The sequence below is a fragment of the Primulina tabacum genome, chromosome 17, assembly GCF_025594145.1.
Source record: "Primulina tabacum isolate GXHZ01 chromosome 17, ASM2559414v2, whole genome shotgun sequence".
In the NCBI taxonomy this organism is placed as follows: domain Eukaryota; kingdom Viridiplantae; phylum Streptophyta; class Magnoliopsida; order Lamiales; family Gesneriaceae; genus Primulina; species Primulina tabacum.
In genome coordinates, this window is record NC_134566.1 from 9880099 (window position 1) to 9893886 (window position 13788).

Sequence of the window (13788 nt, forward strand, 5' to 3'; positions counted from 1 at the left end):
ATATTATTTGAGGTGCCAATACCTAGTACTATATAAGTTAGAGATAATGAAGAATTATTTTGAAAGATAATATCTATATAAAATATATAATATACTATATAAGTTAGAGATAATGAAGAATTAATTTGAAAGATAATATATGTTAGATAAGGTAAAAATTTGCGTGAGATGTTCTCACAGGTCGTATTTTATGATACAGATATTTTATTTGGTTAATCCATGAAAATGTTTTACTTTTTACGCTAAGAGTATTATTTTTTACTGTGAATATCGGTAGGATTGACCCGTCTTACAGATAAAGATTCGTGAGATCGTCTCACACAACACATACTCAATATATAAATAAAAACTTAATCGATGGGCAAAAGTGGAAAACGAAGAAGGAATATGTGATATTTAAAGCCCGCAGATCGAAAATTTTGTAGAAGAACGCAGAATCTCATAAAACACAGAACTAGGGTTTCTAAGTGCGATTCAATTTGTGCCATATTCGTCTTATCTAATGGTACGCCCCCCTTCTCTCTCCCTCTGTATGCACGCGCGTGTTTCTCTTTGTGCGTTCTTTGCTTCTATATTGATTTGTGGATCTATCTTTGATGAATTGTTTAGTTTTTTCGTCAACCGCATGGTTGTGAAATTCAGTTGACCCGAATTTTGACGAAATCTCTTGTGTCGCAACATGAATTAGAGTAATATGGTACTTTTCCAACAATTTTGTAATGTAATTGAAGTTTCTGGTCTTTTTCGGAAAGAGTTGATTGTGTACGAAACGTATTGTAAGTAATTAGGACATTTGTTGTGTTAAATCAAATAAAGAAGATTTGGAATGATTAGAAGAAATAATTCAATCCCATTTTGGATGTATTGAACATTATTTTGAGTATTATTGGTTGAATTTCATGGCTGGGCCAATGGCTTATTGATGTTTACTTAATGAATTTAGATGTCGACTCAGGAAATTGCTGGGAACTACTACTCTCCACCTCCTATGGACTCACCAGAAGCTGCAAGCTTGCAGCAACCAGCTCACAGAGGATCATCGAGCCCAAATTCCATGGTATGCGACTTTAACAATGTCATTATTTCAGCACATGTTTTTGCTTTGGCACTATGACTTACAAGAAAGGTATTTTATACCAGGTAATTGTGTTTGGAGGCTTAGTTATATATTAGAATTTGATTTCCGAAAGCTTTGAATCCCAAAAATTTATACTCAAACCTATGAATACCTAATTTAGGCAACCATAAAAACACTTGGTTCAGTGACTATGCAACAAATGTCAATCTTATAGCATTTGTTAATAGCTTACCTTTCCCTTTCAAATATCAATAATTAATCCATCAGTTCGTAATGGGATGTTTCATAATCATGATATTCTTGTCTTGCTTTACCAACAATTGATAGAAATTTGTTGTGATGTCTGGAAAAAAAATACTATTTATGGCTCTTTTCAATGATTTGTTGGTTTGACTTGTTTATGATTCATTCTTTGTGACGGTGCTTTACGCAGCATACCTCTCTGGACCATGAAAAAGATAGAGAGAGGGAGACCTCCAGAAGCAGGGATAAGGGTCGAGAAAGAGGTCGTGATAAGGGCCGAGACAGGGACAGGGACAGGGACAGGGAGAGAGACAGGGACAGGGACAAGGACAAGGATAGATATCGTGATCGAGATCATCATCATCGAGACCGTCACAAGGATCGGAGTGAGAGAACGGAGAGAACCAGAGATCGAAATGATGATGATGACTATTATAAAAGTCGAGACTATGAGAGGTAGAGAAACTGACTTATTGGTTGTTTTATAGTACTAATAGCCTCTGTCAGTCTTCTTTTATTTGCATACTGTTTTGAGTTTGTGAATCCAGTATTACATTCTATCTGTCACCTGATATATTAGCTGAGGAAAAATGTGTGGCTTATTCTGCTAGTTGATGAGTTACTTGAATTTGCTGAAAGTAATCTGTGTGAGGCGCTTTAGTTAACTTGCATTCATCTTCTATACTGCATTGCTGCTTAGATGTTACAGTGTCTGTCCTTTCTATTAATCTTACAGATATTGTTTCTAAGCCATTGTCTACAAAGTGTGATTTTCTAATTCTGTTATTGTTACGGACTTGCAGGCGGAGAGACTATGACAAAGATAGGGATGACAAACCCAAGCATAGGTCCCGGTCTCGCTCCAAGCCTAGATCAGATCATAGATCAGGGTCACGATCTCCTTCACGCTCTAAAAGGTAGTTTGTGATTTTAATCTTCCCCGGTTTCTTTTTAAGAAACAGCTCGACTCAAGTCGACTAGCTCAAACAAAGCTGAACCACATCCCCTCGGTTTTTTGTTAGTAGTACAGAATTATTAACCCCGCCATATTATGGTATGTAATGAGCTTTATAACTAAATTTAACTCGTTCACTTCATCTGCTATACAAAGTTACTGTACGCATCCATCTTTCTACCTTGCATCTTCATCATTGCCATCAAGTTCATTCATTGGTCTTAATTCATGAACCAAAATATCTGCCATTATCATCTATAGTTATTCTTGTCATTGATGAATATATTTTTACAGCAAAAGGACCAGTGGTTTTGACATGGCACCTCCTGTTGCATTGCTTCCGAATGCTGCTGCGGCTAATGCAGGTATAGGCAACAATTGTTTTACCATAATGTCCATTATGATAACTATTATTCTTTCCCTTGATATAGTGTGGAAAGTTCATATCAAATACATGGTTTCATTTTGGTAAGCGTACTCAGTTCCTAAATTCGTATATATCTCGATATGGAGCATTCTTCTCTAGATTGGCTATTCAGTTTTCCTTTAATTATCTGCTTGGTAATTGAAACTGAGAGGGTTTTGGTTTCTTGTTGTGTTTGGTGTTTGTTTGTTTGTTTTGTATGTCCTAAGTTATGTACTAAGAAGGCAATGTTGGGCTACTAGCCCCACTGTGCTGACAATGAGCGTGAGCCGACCTCTGTAGCTTTTTTGTACAAGGCAGAACGAATACAGGTCTTGTCCATCTTCAACCAGGATTTGCATGCTTGGTAGATTTTATAAAGAATTTTAATAGAATGTCATCTTTCCTTCATAGTTACATTTATTTCCAAGACGATAGTTGGTCTAAGAAATGATTTTCTTTTGTTGCATGATGAAACATTATAGAAATCGATAATTCTTGTTGTTTTAAGAGTAAGAAGAGGTTGTACTTAAATTCTTGAGATGTAACTTGGTTTAGCTTCTACAGGTCAGATGCTTGGGACCACCCCGGCCATTCCTGGAATGTTTCCCAATATGTTACCTTTGGCACCGGGACAGGTTTTTTTCCAACTCTTTCAATTTTCTTGTTGCAAGTTCTATAAGTCAGCTTCTAAGATTAATCTTGACTGTGTTGCAGTTTGGAGCACTCCCCCTAATGCCCGTTCAGGCAATGACTCAGCAGGTTGCGTTGTCTATTTATTTTATTCATGTGTTATCTGGATTTTAGTATCATGAAATATTGTCTTATCAGGCTACCAGACATGCTAGACGAGTTTATGTTGGAGGACTTCCTCCCTCTGCCAATGAACAGGTAGGATACTCCGTCTCAATGTATTTATCATATTCGGTCGTTAGTTGGATATACGGCTATCTGTCTTTGGCAGTTCATAGATGTTTGTAAAACGACTCCATATCTCTAGAACTTCAAATAATGAGGACACAAGGCTATCTTTTAGATAAATCTTATTCTTTTTATATTCAATTTCATTGCTAGCGAATAGACTCTGGTAGTTAATTACACGTACCCTTGATATGGTTATTTGAGCTGTAGACTGATTAGCTTCTATTATGTATGTGTAGTCTTGTCATACTGCCTTTTTTGTCCCTTACTTCTACTGAACTTTGAATTTATTTGCCACTTTACTAACTTTTACTTTTGCGATGATGGCAGTCTGTGGCGACCTACTTTAGTCATGTTATGTCAGCAATTGGAGGAAACACCGCTGGTCCAGGTTGATCTATCGAAATTATAATTTTTTCCTGTTTTTGTGTATTCTGAAATGAGTCGTGGTGAATAAAATTGTTCTATTTCATTTCAGGGGATGCTGTTGTAAATGTTTACATCAACCATGAGAAGAAGTTTGCCTTTGTGGAAATGAGATCTGTTGAAGAGGCTAGTAATGCTATGGCTTTAGATGGAATAATGTTTGAGGTATTGAACGTCTTTTGTACCTTTAAGTTGAGTGGGGGCATATTAAATCGAGTTATTGAGTTCTATTTTGAATTCCTTTTCAATGGTATTGTTATATTTGATGCACTACATCTGGAACCATAATTACGTCAAAATAGTGCGCGCTTTATCTACTCATTTGTTCAGGGTGCACCAGTTAAAGTGAGAAGACCGAGTGATTACAACCCTTCGTTGGCTGCGACTTTAGGCTCTAGTCAACCTAGCCCCAATCTGAATCTTGCAGCTGTTGGGTTGACACCAGGATCTGCTGGGGGTCTCGAGGGTCCTGACCGTATATTTGTTGGTGGCTTACCATATTATTTTACAGAAGCGCAGGTTAGGGAGCTGCTGGAGTCTTTTGGACATCTCCGGGGCTTTGATCTGGTTAAAGACAGAGAAACAGGGAATTCCAAAGGCTATGCATTTTGTGTTTACCAGGATTTATCAGTTACAGATATTGCCTGTGCAGCACTAAATGGGATAAAAATGGGCGATAAAACACTTACTGTTAGGCGTGCTAACCAGGGTACAGCTCAGCCTAACCCTGAACAAGAGAATATATTATTGCACGCCCAACAACAAATAGCATTGCAGGTAGTGTGATTTTATTTTGTTTGTCTTGTTCATGTTTTTTAATTGATATCGCCATCCTCAAAAATTGTCATGTTCAGCAACACATTTTACAGTGCCAAAATAAACTTTATTATCTTGAAATTTAGTTGTATGAAGACCTTTGTTTTGTTTTGGCATATTTTACTGTCTTCCCTCATTGTTAGTGTTTGTCCTATTGTGATTATTTATTTCGAATAATAACTGCACAGCTTAAATTACGACTCCAAATTATTTTGCAGAAACTCATGTTACAACCCAGTGTAGTGGCGGCTACAAAGGTTCTGTGCCTTACAGAGGTGGTTAGTCCAGAGGAGCTCAATGATGATGACGACTACGAAGATATCTTAGAGGACATGAAAATTGAGTGTGGAAAATTTGGTAATCTTCTTCAGTAACCATTAGACCTCTATAACTCACGAGCTTTTCAATGTTCACAATCTTCATCTACACTAAATATCTTTTCGTTTTGTGTTCTATTCTCTGTTTTACAGTGTTCTCGGGTCCTATATTCTGCATAACAGAAGCTACTATATTTAAATAAAAACCCACATACTTTCCCGTCTTATTCAAAAACAAGTGTCTCAGCCCTTGATTTAAATTATGCAGGTACTCTTGTAAATGTGATCATCCCTCGCCCACCTCCCAACAATGAACCAGCTCCAGGTGTTGGAAAGGTCGGCCTCTGAGATTTCTTTTTGTGCATACATTATCTCATTGAATTTTTGTTGATTAAAAAAAACATCAATTTTTTTGTTCAGGTGTTCTTGGAGTATGAGGACGTTGAAGGAGCTACGAAAGCTCGACAAGGATTACACGGAAGAAAATTCGGGGGGAAAGAAGTTGTGGCTGTTTTCTATCCAGAGAACAAGTTTTCCGAGGGTGTGTATGATGGCTAGTCCATAGTCATTCGCTCTGAACGTCCAATGCAACCTTTTCCTATTTGATTTTATGCTTTGCTTCTCTTTTTTTTTTTGGCCTTTCTTTTGTTGGGAAGACCTTTTGTATCAGCTCGAGGACTCGATTTTCAACCAGGTTTAGTGTTTCCTTGATGTCTATTATGATAATGGTTTTACCCAGTAAGGTAATTTTTTAGAATATGATATTTCAAATCTTAGCTACACGACTGTTTCGCTTTTTGTATATTCCTTTTTAGCCTTTAGAACACCGAGATCGGTCATTATTTATAATGTTCATACCTTGTGCTAATCGTCCAGATTTATTTTTTCTAAATTTTTGGGGCAAAATTAGTTGTGGATCTTTATCTTTCTTGAAACGATGTTCGATCCGATATTTCACGACGTCTGAAATTATGATTGTATTAAATTAACCCATGAGTAAATTGAATAAACTCGGTTCTAATAATAAATAAAACGAACTGGAAAAGATCATTTGGATGATAAAATGTCCTTTTTCTTTCAAAATGATTTATTAAACTAAAATGATTACTGCGTCACAAAATATTATATTTTAATGTCATAATTAATATAATATTTGATCATTTGAAATTTTTTTATTAATCTAATTTCTAAAAGGTATCTTATTATACATATTCTAACATTATAAAATAAATCAAGTTTTCAAAATAGTTTAAAAATAATAAATTGAATAATAAATCATATCAGAATTAAATTAGAGACCACTTAATATTTCCAATTGTGTGTCTACTCATTTATGATCCCTATCACACCACTGAGGAATTGAAACAAATTGCATAAATCTAACGACAGCGGGTGAAATTTTGTGCTCTCCTTCAATTGTCCGAAAACTAAATTTTCCATGCACGCCCCCGATAACTGTGTTAATAGCTACGCACTTTCATTTTTTTCCTTGAATGGAACAAAAAACGAAGGTAAACCAAATCCTTAAACACTGTTCTTGGATATCACCTCTCCAAATCTTACGTACCATTGGGCATCTGATGAATTGTTCTCTGGTTCGCCTTGCCGATGAGGCGTTTCTAGATGGGGTTGTCCTTGACCGATCACAAACTGTGCACAGTCGACACTTTTCGGAGGAGTCGAGCGAGGTTTTGATGGCGGAGGTGGTGGTAAGAATGACAGAAGAACTCCTGAAACCTCGTGCATAGTTGGTCTTTCGGATGGGTGGCGTTTCGTGCAAAGCAACGCCAGCTGAAATGTTTTTCTTACATGAGATAAATCCATGCAAGTCACTGATACTTCAGGGTCGAGGGTTTCCATTATTGTGTTGTCGTCTGCTTTAGACAGCACCTGAAATGTATAGCACAGAAGGACAAGGTTATCTTAGATAAACCTAAACAAAGGACTATTGGTTACAAGTTTAACCTCAAAATGGTATTAAAAAAGGGAACAGATTATGTTACCAGGTGATGCAAGTTTGAGTCGTTGTCAACAGCCTTCTTGCCAGTCAATAGCTCTAAAAGCACAATGCCGAAGCTATAAACATCTGATTTTTCAGTTAGCCTAGAAGTCCTGGCGTACTCTGGGTCGATATACCCTATTGTTCCAAGAACATATGTAGACGCATGTGTTTTTGCTGAGGGTAAACATTTTGCGATTCCGAAATCAGATAGATGGCCCTCAAAATTTTCATCAAGTAGGATATTTGATGATTTCACATCCCTGTGAATAATTCTGGGGTTGCAATCATGGTGCAGGTAAGCTAGACCTTGTGCAGCACCAACAGCAACTTTCAGACGAGTTTCCCAGTCAAGTTTGACCTTTTTCGATGCACCTATCATGTACATCAGCCAAATATCAGAACTTGGATTGTTTAAAATTAATTTGAAAACATGAAGAACAGATGCTAGTTGTGCTTTAATATAGAAAGATATAACACGAGATTTTCAAGATTCTGATCTCATATTGATCAAAGGTCAAGTAGTGTCGCTTACAGAAAAAGATGGGGCAGCATATTAATCTTTTAATTCTAAGAAAATGAGTGACAAAGCAAATCCAAGCGAACTTAATGACAAAGCAAACCCGAGCGAACTTAAATGCGTTATTACAAGTAAACTTGAAGAGAAATTACTAACCATGAAGGAGATCCCAAAGAGAACCATTTTCCATGAAATCATAAAAGAGCAGATCTCCCTGGGGAGATAAGGAGTAACCGTGCAAGCTGACAAGGTTTCTGTGCCTTATACGGCCAATAGTCTCAAGTTCAGTCTCGAACTCACGAGAGTTCGGATACTGATTATAGAGTCGCTTAATGGCGACAGGCCTGGAATTTTTTAATTCACATTTATATACCGTGCTTGAAGCTCCATATCCTATTATGTATTTCTCACTCAAATTCTCAGTGAGTCTCATTATATCATCGTATGTAGTGAATAGCCATATCCATGTGAAGAACAACCAGTTTTGACGAACCTGTAGATGAAACACACGTGAAAAACAGAAGAAAGAAAGAAAAAGAGAAGTGATAAAAATAGTTCCACATGACCTTGCATATTCTTATTAGAGCCCTTTATGAATGGCTTCGGTTGGTTGGTCTTGTATATGGTAACCACAATCAATGATAACATAGTAATAAAGCCCAACGTGATGCAAACAACTGCTGTTCTTGAAAACATGGCTAGTATAAAGATCAAAGGTAACAGTAGGTGTTAAGATCAAGGGTAAGAACAAAATACAAGAATTGTGCAATAACATCAGCAGTACCAAATCATATGTTAGTACCTTTGGATTTTGGGGGATATGGATAGCATATTGAACCCAACCAGTGACCACACAGTAAAGGGTTCCCAATGAAGCTGGATACAAAAGATCAAGATGACCACAAAGACAACAAATACGATGAGAAACAGTGAATTAAGCATAGATGATTTATTTTATCTTACCTATCAGGTGGAAAACGAGAGAAGTTTCTTCCAAGCGGAACTGAACCGGTAAAGTTGTTATAAGAAACATTCCTAAACAAAATAAGCTTTTGTTACACCACTTCTTTTGTTACACCAAGAGACTTAAAAAAACTACGACTTCAAACAATGAAATAATATAACTCACAATCTGTCAAGACTCAAGCAGTTGCTTAGTTTATCAGGTATTCTTCCAGTTAGATAATTGTTATTTAGAATGCTGCAACACAGAGCAACTTGCCTTAGGCATAGAACCATTCAAGCAGTAGTTACAAGTGATTGCATGGGAAAAAGGATAAAGTTAAAAAAAAAACATACAGAAAAGCAAGATTTTGCAGCTGCCCCAACTCTTCAGGGATGCTGCTTGACAACTTGTTGAACGACAAATCCCTGAAAATGATTTGAGTGTAAAGGACACCACATCTAGTAAAAGATGAGGTTCGTACCTAAGTAATTAACATTTTCAGTAAAAATTCATTTTTAGATAGAAGCTTACAGAATCTGAACGCTCCTTAGGTTCCCAAATTCGATAGGTATGGATCCATCAAGATGATTATGACTTAAGTTCCTAAAATTAGCAGAGTTTGCATATGATTTACAAATACCATGACAAGAATAATCTATTTCACTGCTGTAGCCTGTATACATGTCTTACAAAATAAGAAGGTGTTCCAAATCACCAACAGAGGCAGGAAGAGATCCTGAGAAATCATTGTTCGCCAGGTCCCTGAGAGAAAAACCGTCATACAAAGATTCCCAAAGACAGAGAACATTAAAGGTTAATATTCAACTCACAATGTATCAAGATTGATAATGTGCCCAAGCTCAACAGGTATAGAACCATGAAACTGGTTGGAGGAGAGATTCCTGCAGAGAGCAGATCAAGAACAAAATTTCAGAATTTGTACATGAAATACACAGGTAAAAAAAACTACCATAAGATGAAAAACATACAGATATGTAAGGCTCTCTAGGTGTTTTAGCCCAGATGGAATGGATCCATTTAATCGGTTGCCATGCACATTTCTGAGTAAAACCAACAAGATAAATACATGATTTACTCATGTTTTGAAATGAGTATGTTTGAATTAAATATGGATCCAAAATCTTACAGTTGATTCAGTGCCGTGCATGAGCTGAGATTTTCAGGAATTGGCCCTTCCAGATTGTTATTAGCCAGATTTCTAGCAGAAAATGATACACTATCAGTTTGTTCACTAGAGTACAGAGGAAAAAATAAGGCAGTTAGTTAAATGTGACTCACAGTTCAAAGAGTTGTTCCAAATTCCCAAGTTCAGTAGGAACACCTCCAAGCAGTTGATTGTCATTTAATTGCCTACAAGATTAAATCAATCAGCAATGGAAATAAGGAGAATATCAACATTCGTATGTTTTGCAATGAGAATTCCTCACAAATAGCTAAGCTTCGTCATATTTCCCAGCTCAGGTGGAATAGGCCCAGTAAGTTTGTTACCATGAAGGTACCTGAAATAGAGAAGTAAATGTGATATAGTACGAGGAAAAAGAGAGATGCTTGACAATTCATAAACTCAGATTGCCCAGAACTAACAGCTTTCCGGTGTAAGTAAGATTTCCAAGAATTGCAGGAATAGGACCGACTAATTCATTCTCACTCAGATCCCTGAAAAAAAATTGATGACAATTTTTATCATTTAAAAATGCCTGCAAAATTGATCAAAGACCAGTTTTGTTGGTGCAATACAGGTTCTGATTGGAATGTCAGTGCTTACAAGACAGCAAGTGCTTGCATCAGACCTATCACCTCAGGAATCCTCCCGGTTAGCATATTTCCTTGCAAGGACCTGTCCAGAAATCAACCAGTCACATGGATCATTGATCCTATGATCTATGCATTGTATAGATACATCTTGCAACACATTGTTATCGATGGGCAAACATAGAATCAACACTTTAAACTTACAGAGTAGCTACTTGCAGGAACCCAATATTGTAAGGAATCTCTCCAGTGATTTGATTATATGAGATGTCACTGACACCATTAACATTTAAATCATTATTCTAAATTGTGCCAGTAAACTATAAAATGCCTTGTGAAGAACTTACAGGATCTGGAAGCTAGTGCAATTACCAATATTATCTGGTATAGTTCCAGTCAGGTTATTGCCCCTTGCATCACTGCAATAGTCGAAAAAAACTCGAACTTGGTTCTGGCAACGACTGGTTGCTTTACTAAAGTTAATAAAGTAAAAAATAACATATGTACTTACAAATACCAAAGGCCGGTCAATTGGCACATATCAGGAGACAATGTGCCAGTAAGCAAATTTCCTCGCAAGCCACTGTTCCAATGAACTTTTGATAAATGAACACTAATAGGGATCTTCTAGGGAAAAAAAGCAAGGGAAAGAAGAATGGCTGGCGAGTAAAGAATGCAGCCCGCAGTACTTACAGATATTGGAGTACTTCATTCCAGTAGATTAATCTTGGTATCTCACCTGTAAGCTGGTTTCGAGCAAGGTCTCTAGGAATACCCACAAAACAAAGTTTAATCTCGTCACAAAATCGACAAGTAAAAACATTTTAAAAGTTCTGATTTCTATTTTTAAATGCAAACTTTCCAATTAAGTTCTTTTGAAGAAGTAATTTTTGCTGCTGATTGGAGTGACAAGTCTTGACGTGGAAATTTAACAAGTAGACCCACTCACAGTGTCTTCAAGTTAGGAATTTGGGTTAATGTTGAAGGAATTGGACCAGTCAACTGGTTGTTCTTTAGATTCCTGTCAGAACATGCATCTTATCAAACCCATGACCACCATTAAAAATCATCTCTCACGTGATACATAAAAAAATTTCATAATCACAATTTACAACTGAATAATACACGACACTACAGTTACTTACAGTACTTCGAGCTGCTTAAGCTTAGAGATTGAAAAAGGTACATCTCCATCTAGCAAGTTGTCAGACAAATCCCTGAAATATGACACTCCAAACCTCGGTAAAATTGAAAAGGACAATCGTGGCTTCAAAACACCTATCCAAACTCAAAAATAGTACCAAGAACCGTGTAAAACTTACAGCAGAATCAAAGAAACACAGTTGCCAATCTCATCTGGAATCTGACCAGTTAATTTATTCCCCTGAAGATCTCTGCAAAATCGAGAGTATACAAGTGCATTAGAGAGTCAAATATCATTAAAAGTTAAAAGAGAAGAGTAACTTCACTATTTTTATCGTAAAGATCTTACAACGATTGAAGACTCTTCAGTTCCCCGATAGCTGGTGAAACTTCTCCACCCAAGTTCAGATTAGACAAATTTCTTCATATAACCGTCCATAATACAAGTTAGAATCAGTATAATTCAGTGAAATCCACGTATAACCCAATGATCTTTACATTCATTATATTATAGATTAGAAAAAGAAAAAAAAAAACATACAATGCTACAATAGAAGTGCTGAAATTGCCACAAGATACGCCGCGCCATGAACAGAAGTCTTCATTTTGAACATAATCCCAATCCAAAAGTACATTGACCACATTGCTAAAAGAAGCTTTAATGGACATCAATGCTTCGCCTTTTAACATCAGTCACAAATTAGGATAGAACAAAAACTTCATCCAGATATCCATTCAGACATTATTGAAAAATACATCAAAAACAGAATCCACATTTAAAACAAAGACAAATCAAGTGGTATCCATCTTACACCTACAAATCCAACGCCAAAAATAAAATTAAACAATATTTTGCATTATGACTTTCCTATATGACAACATTTACATCTCGTTTCTAATATAACTCGTGCGTATCAAATACTCATAAGCATAACAGGCAATCAGTTAAAAATATTCGAAGTATAGAAAGAAAATCACCGCAACAAATTTGAAATAGGATTTTCCAACACCAACTGCATATCCTCCATAAAATAATACAAAAATAAATTCCAGTCAAGAAATGAAGAAAAAATATTGAACATTCGGAAGGAGTAAATATTGAGCATTTGGGACTTGGAAAGAGCTTTAAATGTTCTGAATCCATAAATATCAAACAGTTTTCCAAACAGTTCTAAAACCGAACAAAGGACACTGAACTAAGGGAAAAAAACTTCACTCTTCATTGTCTAAGAAGAAAGAATATTCACTTGCTACCAAAAAAATTCAAAATTATGATTCAAATTATTTTACGATGAACAGAGAATGGTAGCACAAAAAATGTAGAGCACTGCTCAAAGTTACATTCTTCACAAGCAGAAAGCCAAGGGCCAACTTTACAAAGAATAACCATGTAACCCATCAAACCCGAAAGGTCAAAAAGGATGAGCAAAAGAACCAAAAACACAATGTGAAGAAAAATATATACATTTCCAGAGTAATAATCATAACGAAAAAAAACCTTCATTGCTGAGAGACGAAACCAGGGGAAAGAGAACCAAGAGCACCGACACATACAAGAACAGACCAACTTCCCGTTTCCTCCTCCTCCCCACAAACAACCCTATTCCCTCCTCCATGCTCCCAACCCACCAAAGAAAAATAGGCCGAAACACACACAGAAACACAATAAAAATGTGTCCTTGCAGCACAACTTCAAACACCCAACCTCCAAATCTCATCCATATCTCCCCTCAAACTTTCAGCATGAATGTTTGTCACCACAAAACCGCATCAAATACTTGCAAATGCGTACGAAAACGTCCGTAAAAACCAGCAAGAAAGTTACTGGGGGCAGAGGAAGCAGGAGTTTAGCGTAAACTGTAAGGCAGAGTAATAAGAGAGGAGAGAGCGAGTGAGTTTCTGTGCAGAAACAATAATGTTTCAGAGATGCGTTTAATGTATTTGGCAACAACACACTGCAGAAACACTGTGCAGTACACAAAGACTACGCCATTTGCGACATTTGCTTTAAGAAGATGAGAGAGAGAGAGAGAGAGAGAGAGAGAGAGAGAGAGAGAGAGAGAGAGAGAGAGAGAGAGGATTCAGTGTACGGATAGTGACAGATAAACGGCGGTGAAGCGACGTTAAATAGTCGTCGCGGATCATGGGCTGATTCGCTGCCGCCGTCAGCCGTACCGCCGTTACCCCAACTTCATGATTTTTTGTGCGTTATTTATTATTTAGTAATTAGTAATAATTTTTTTTTAAA

The 13788-nt window shown here is 36.7% G+C and overlaps 2 protein-coding genes across 8 annotated transcripts; one reads left to right on the forward strand and one right to left on the reverse strand.

The window, feature by feature from the left end:
• The first annotated feature begins 350 nt into the window (after positions 1-350).
• LOC142530330 (splicing factor U2af large subunit A-like) lies at positions 351-5941 on the forward strand. 7 transcript variants are annotated; one of them, XM_075636114.1, is made up of 14 exons: positions 351-505; positions 956-1057; positions 1512-1777; positions 2125-2238; positions 2571-2641; positions 3247-3317; positions 3397-3441; positions 3511-3570; positions 3931-3991; positions 4079-4191; positions 4357-4803; positions 5061-5199; positions 5428-5495; positions 5580-5941. In XM_075636114.1, the coding sequence occupies exons 1-14, from the start codon at positions 503-505 to the stop codon at positions 5715-5717; spliced, it is 1698 nt and encodes a 565-aa protein (XP_075492229.1). In that variant the 5' UTR covers positions 351-502; the 3' UTR covers positions 5718-5941. The 7 variants fall into 7 exon arrangements, 6 of the variants coding, with proteins under 6 accessions (XP_075492229.1, XP_075492228.1, XP_075492230.1 ...); XR_012816125.1 differs by having other exon boundaries at positions 355-505; positions 944-1057; positions 5313-5495; XM_075636113.1 differs by having other exon boundaries at positions 355-505; positions 944-1057.
• Positions 5942-6515: 574 nt separating this feature from the next.
• Positions 6516-13558, reverse strand: LOC142530743 (uncharacterized). The gene is given in 28 exon segments (XM_075636551.1): positions 6516-7049; positions 7163-7533; positions 7835-8126; positions 8128-8171; positions 8245-8376; positions 8481-8554; positions 8642-8713; positions 8808-8879; positions 8978-9049; positions 9156-9227; positions 9315-9386; positions 9455-9526; positions 9614-9685; positions 9772-9843; positions 9924-9995; positions 10073-10144; positions 10230-10301; positions 10411-10482; positions 10602-10670; positions 10745-10816; positions 10909-10980; positions 11091-11162; positions 11347-11418; positions 11543-11614; positions 11720-11791; positions 11890-11961; positions 12082-12220; positions 13039-13558. Coding segments are annotated over 28 exon segments (3075 nt in total). The 5' UTR covers positions 13259-13558; the 3' UTR covers positions 6516-6683.
• Between the last annotated feature and the right edge of the window lie 230 nt (positions 13559-13788).